Source organism: Lipotes vexillifer, unplaced genomic scaffold (genome assembly GCF_000442215.2).
Source record: "Lipotes vexillifer unplaced genomic scaffold, Lipotes_vexillifer_v1.1 scaffold149, whole genome shotgun sequence".
Lineage (NCBI taxonomy): Eukaryota > Metazoa > Chordata > Mammalia > Artiodactyla > Lipotidae > Lipotes > Lipotes vexillifer.
In genome coordinates, this window is record NW_006779962.1 from 1,581,823 (window position 1) to 1,586,851 (window position 5,029).

Here is a 5,029-nt window from a genome sequence, read left to right on the forward strand (position 1 = left end):
ATCCCACGTGCCGCGGAGCGGCTGGGCCCGTGAGCCATGGCCACCGAGCCTGTGCGTCCGGAGCCTGTGCTCCGCAACGGGAGAGGCCACAGCAGTGAGAGGCCCACGTACCGCAAAAAATAATAATAATAAATAAAAAAATAAAATAAAGAGGCTTTGGTATAAGTGACTCTTTAAAGTTGTTTGGGGAGATAAATGTTTAAATGCTCCCATCGAGTAACTTCTCATTCCAGGAGCTGCTGATTCGCGTCAAGGTTGGACCTACCCACGACGTCCCACTGAACCTGGATTCATACTAGTTGTTCTTTTACACCTGCAGAGAAGCACTGAGTCTTTATTCTCATTGGCACCTCCTGACAACTTTTGGAGGTAAATAAAACCTCTGTTCCTGTATCAGAGAAGATGGACAGAGGGACGGGGAAAGGACACTCATGTGAGCTTCCGCGAGCTCGCTGCGGGTGGCTCGGAAGTGTTTTCTCATGAAGCTTCGTGGCCGTCTTGCGTCTACAGCCAAGGGAGATGAGACCCGGGAGGCGTGAGTGACTTGCCCTGGGACCCGCGGCCGGCTGGACCCTCACCAGGCCCACCGCTTCTCCGTGACCTGACCTAGGGCGCCCTCCCGGCGTGCCTTCTCCTCCAGGATGTGAAGCAGGCAGAGAAGCAAAGTGCCGCCTCTCTGCGCGTCCCATCGGCTAGGATGTATCTCATGAATGCGCCTCCTGTGCTCGCCCTGCCGTCCAAATGGGAGGCCTTTGGCCCACCCGGGAGCTGTAGGTTTCCCAGATGCTTCTCAGAGCCGAAAGAGGGCGTCCCGAGAGCGGCGGTGAGCGCCGAGGTCCAGGCGGTCATCAGCACGCTTCAGGGGGACGGGGCCGCCCTGGGCATGAGTGGCGAGCATGCCCGGCAGAGAAGCCAGAGAGCGGAGAGGGGCCGCGGCACCAGGCTGGCTACCAGCCCCGCCTTTGCCGCCTGTGGTCTTGCTGCTGGGTTTGACCCCAAGGGGGAGGACGAGGCCGCAGACCTTGGCCCCCTGGTGCTGGATTCGGACAGTGATGATTCCGTGGACCGCGACATTGAGGAAGCCATCCAGGAGTACCTGAAGGCCAAGAGCGGGGCCGCCCGGCCTCCCGCAGCCAGTCGATGCAAACCAGAGCCGCCTCCGAGCGGCACCCTGACCGCCCTGTGCTCCCCAGACCTTGCAGCTGGCCCCACTGGTGTCCCCGGCAGCCACAGGGGAGTCGGCCAGGACCAAGGCTCTGCCTCGCCACTCAGCGTGAGCAGCGAGGACTCCTTCGAACAGAGCATCCGGGCGGAGATCGAACAGTTCCTAAGTGAGAAGAGGCAGCACGAAACCCAAAAATGCGACGTTCCTGCAGACAAAACACCAGACCCCAGTGACAGCTTGGCCCAGTCGGCGTCTAGATCCAGCAGAGAGCTGACGGGCAAGGCGTACCAGCAGGAGCTGGCGGGCGCCTGTAAGGAGTTCACCTTCCGGAAGCCTCCCAGGTCCACAAAGGCTGGCGCGCTGCCCAGAGGCCCCAGGTGCAAGGTCACCGTTGAGGCCGCCGCGGCTGCAGGCCGCCCTGCAGAAGCAGCCGCTGGTAAAGTCGGGGTCAGGAGGGGCACCGGCTCAGGGAAGAGGGGAAGGCGAGCCAGGAGCGCGGCCCTGGCGCCTGAGGCGGCTGACTCAAGCAGCGATGACGGCATCGAGGAGGCCATCCAGCTGTACCAGCTGGAGAAGAGGCAGGGGGCAGCTGGCGAGCCGCCGCAGGGGGCCCTGCCCACAGGGGAGAGGGGCCCCGGGCCCCCTGCACACGGCACGGGCCTCTGCACCAAGAGCACCTGGCTCGAAGGCCGCGGGAAGTCCCCGGGCAAGAAGAAGCCAGTGGCCACCAAGGCCGCGGACCTCAGCACGGGTGGCCGGGACCCCGACCACCCCTCCAGGCCTCCCAGCGAAACCGTGGCTCCTGCACCTCCAGAACGTACAGCTGCCGAAAGCAAGTCTGTGGACGGGTCCCCGTGCCGCGCAGACGCATCTGCGGAGCTCATGTGCGCTGAAGCGATCCTGGACATTTCCAAGACGATCCTGCCGGGCCCCCTGGAGGGCGGCACCAGATCCCCGCCCGCCAGCCCACTCCTGTATCCCCACGACGTGCCTTCCTGCTCTGACGGTGACAGCAGCTCTGTGGACAGCGACGACAGCATCGAACAGGAAATCCGGACGTTCTTGGCTCTGAAGGCGCAGTCAGGGGGGCTGCTGCCCAGGACGGAGACGTGCCCACGGCCGGCACACAGCCCGCTGCTGCCACCCGGCCTCAGCGCCTCGGCCACCAAAACGCCGGACCTGTCGCTGAGCTGCAAGAGGAAACGCGGAGCAGGCAGCACCACCATGCGGCCGTGCACGCCCAAGAGGACCAGAGAGACAGCCGAGGCGCAGGAGGGCGCCCGGGACGCCGACCGCAGCCAGGGGAGAGCGCAGCCCAGCCAGGGGAAAGCCAGCGAGGCCCCGGGAAGGGAGGGTGAGACCTGGGGCCAGCCTCTCCCCTGCAGGACGGGCGTGCTGGGTGATGAGCACGGGGCCCCGGTCGCGCAGGGTACTGTGTCGCCAGGCTCCGGGAAGGCAACTGAGGCGAGGCGCGTGGATGAGAAGGAGAGCTCCGAGGACAAGAGCAGCTCGCTGGATAGTGACGAGGACCTGGACACGGCCATCAAGGACCTGCTGCGGTCCAAGCGGAGGCTCCGGAAGAGGTGCAAAGACCCCAGAGCCGGCTGCAAGAAGAGGGTCAGGTTCAGCACCACGGAGACGCAGTTCCTGGACAAAGTAGGGGGCTTCCCGAAAGACTGGAAAGACCGAAGCCCACATCTGCTGAAAAGCTGCCTCTCAAAGTCCAGAAAAGAGAGCCCGGGGAGACCCTCGCACGTCCTCTGCCGAGAAGCGGTGAGAGCAAAGCCAGACGGCGTGGCAGCCGAGGACGCGCCCCCGGCTCCCCGGTCCAGGGGCCAAGCCGCAGGAAGGAGCCTGTTCTCTGGTGAATCGGAAGCCCGTGAACTTCGTGGTCCAGCCCCAAGCCCCAGTTCCCTGTCTGATGACAGCAGTTCTGTAGACAGCGATGACAGCATTGAACTGGAGATTAGGAAGTTTTTGGCCGAAAAGGCCAAGGAGTCCATGAGCGGATCAGAAATTCAAGGAGGGGGCCCCACCGCTCTCGGGACGGGGAATGGGGGCAAGCCAGAGCTGCCGTGCCGGAAAGTGCCACCTCCCGGCCCGGCCCTTCAGCCTGGCGTGTGCACTCGGAGCCAGAGGTGCAGGGGGCCCTTGCAGCCGGCCGAGGGACCAAGGGGCCCAGGCAGAGCCTTCACTCCGGCCGGGAGGAACAGCCCCCGCACCGAGCAGGCCTGCAGCCCTGCAGCCCTGGCCAGATGCGAACTGGTGCCGCCCAGGAGCGCCAGCGGGACCGCATCTGCCAAAGGGTCACCAGCCAGTAGGAGAACCGCCTATGCGCCCAAAGATAAGAGCCCGAGGGGGGCCGAGGCTGCCGCAGGGGAAAGCACATTGGCTCAGCTCCCGAGCTGCATGGAGGCAGGCGCTCGGGCAGAGAGCCGGAGCTCACTGGCACGGACCCCAGGCGCCGAGCGAGAGGGGAGGCCCCGGGCCGGCCTCGCCCTGCCCTGGACTGACTTCTCCCCCGAGAGCCGGTTGCAGAGCACCTGGGCACTGAGCACGAAAGGCAGGGACGCGGCGGCGTGGAAAGGGGGCCTCAGGGGCCAGAGAGAGAAGCGGCTGGAGGACCAGGCCCGGGGCTCGCCCAGCCTCGCCACGGACCCCAAGAGAGGCCTGCCCTTTGCCGGCTTCTCGCCACTGCTCTCCACACAGCTGTTTCACTTCGGGAAGAGTGTCTCCTGGGGGGGGAAGCAGGCCAGCCTCTTCAGTGCCCCCCTGAGCCTGCCTCTACAGGGCGCATCCTTCTCGGCCTTCCGAGAGACCCAGGCTGGCCACGGCCCAGTGTTCGGAAGCTCACACTTGCTGGTGAAGCAGGAGGGTGGCCGCTGGCCGCCCAGGAAGTCCCAGGCAGGGCTCAGTCTGCCCGACAGGAGGAACTCGGGGCCGGAGGAGGACATCGTAGACCTGCGGTACAGGCAGAGGGGGCTGGACAGAGACGATGAAGACCAAGAGGCCCTGGGCAGCGACGCCAGCGAGTTCAGCGATGCGTCTGTGGAGGAGGGCGGCAGCCTCTTGGCCAAGGGCCCCGTCCTCCAGCTGTGAGCAGCTCCTGGCCGCGGCAAGTGTGGGCAAAGCACGTGTGTGCCCGTCCCCACACGTCACACACTCCTGATGAAAGGGCGGAGCCCTGGAAGCCCCTGTACAGCCTGTATATGTGTACACTAACGCGAAAGGATGTTTTTATTTAACAGATGTGTCCCGGTAAATATAATTTTTGTAGGCTTTTTGTAAATTATTTAAAGTGCTGTAAAAAATATTTTTGGTGAATCCCATTGTTGGATTTTGTAGGGCGTTCCTCGGGGCAGTTTTCCGTGTGTGGTCTCCGCACTAGTCTTAGATCAGCAAACACTTGGTTCCGACTGTCCCTGCACTTGGGGGTTGATCGCTGGTGGCCGTGGCCAGTCGTGGCCACAGTTTGGGCCCGAGGAAGGCAGCAGCTGGTGCCCCGCCTGCGACGTGCCAGAACGCCCCAGCGGTCTTGGTTGGGACACTCCTGGGCAGCACTTCTTATGTAAAAGAGGCCCAAGCATGTCTTCAATTGGAAAAGCGTTTCAAAGCACAATGGCCAGCGAGCAAACCGGCCATGCCAGTTGCACGTAGGAATCCTGAGTGAGATCTCAGGGCCGGTCACCAGTTCACACCTGAAGCCTGTGTTGTTTAATGTCCAGTCCTGTTCAGTTATGACATGATTCTACCAGCTCAATAAACCTCTTTTTATACAGGAGCTGCCATCCTTCGTTTTTAGTCACAGCTCTAAAAAGATACCAGGCAGCCCGTGTGTTTTAAATGCCCTTGTCCTGATCTGGG

The 5,029-nt window shown here is 63.0% G+C and overlaps 1 protein-coding gene across 1 annotated transcript; it reads left to right on the forward strand.

The window, feature by feature from the left end:
• The first annotated feature begins 648 nt into the window (after positions 1–648).
• PPP1R26 (protein phosphatase 1 regulatory subunit 26) lies at positions 649–4,264 on the forward strand. Its single transcript, XM_007453093.1, has one exon. The coding sequence runs from the start codon at positions 698–700 to the stop codon at positions 4,262–4,264; it is 3,567 nt and encodes a 1,188-aa protein (XP_007453155.1). The 5' UTR covers positions 649–697.
• Positions 4,265–5,029: the final 765 nt, after the last annotated feature.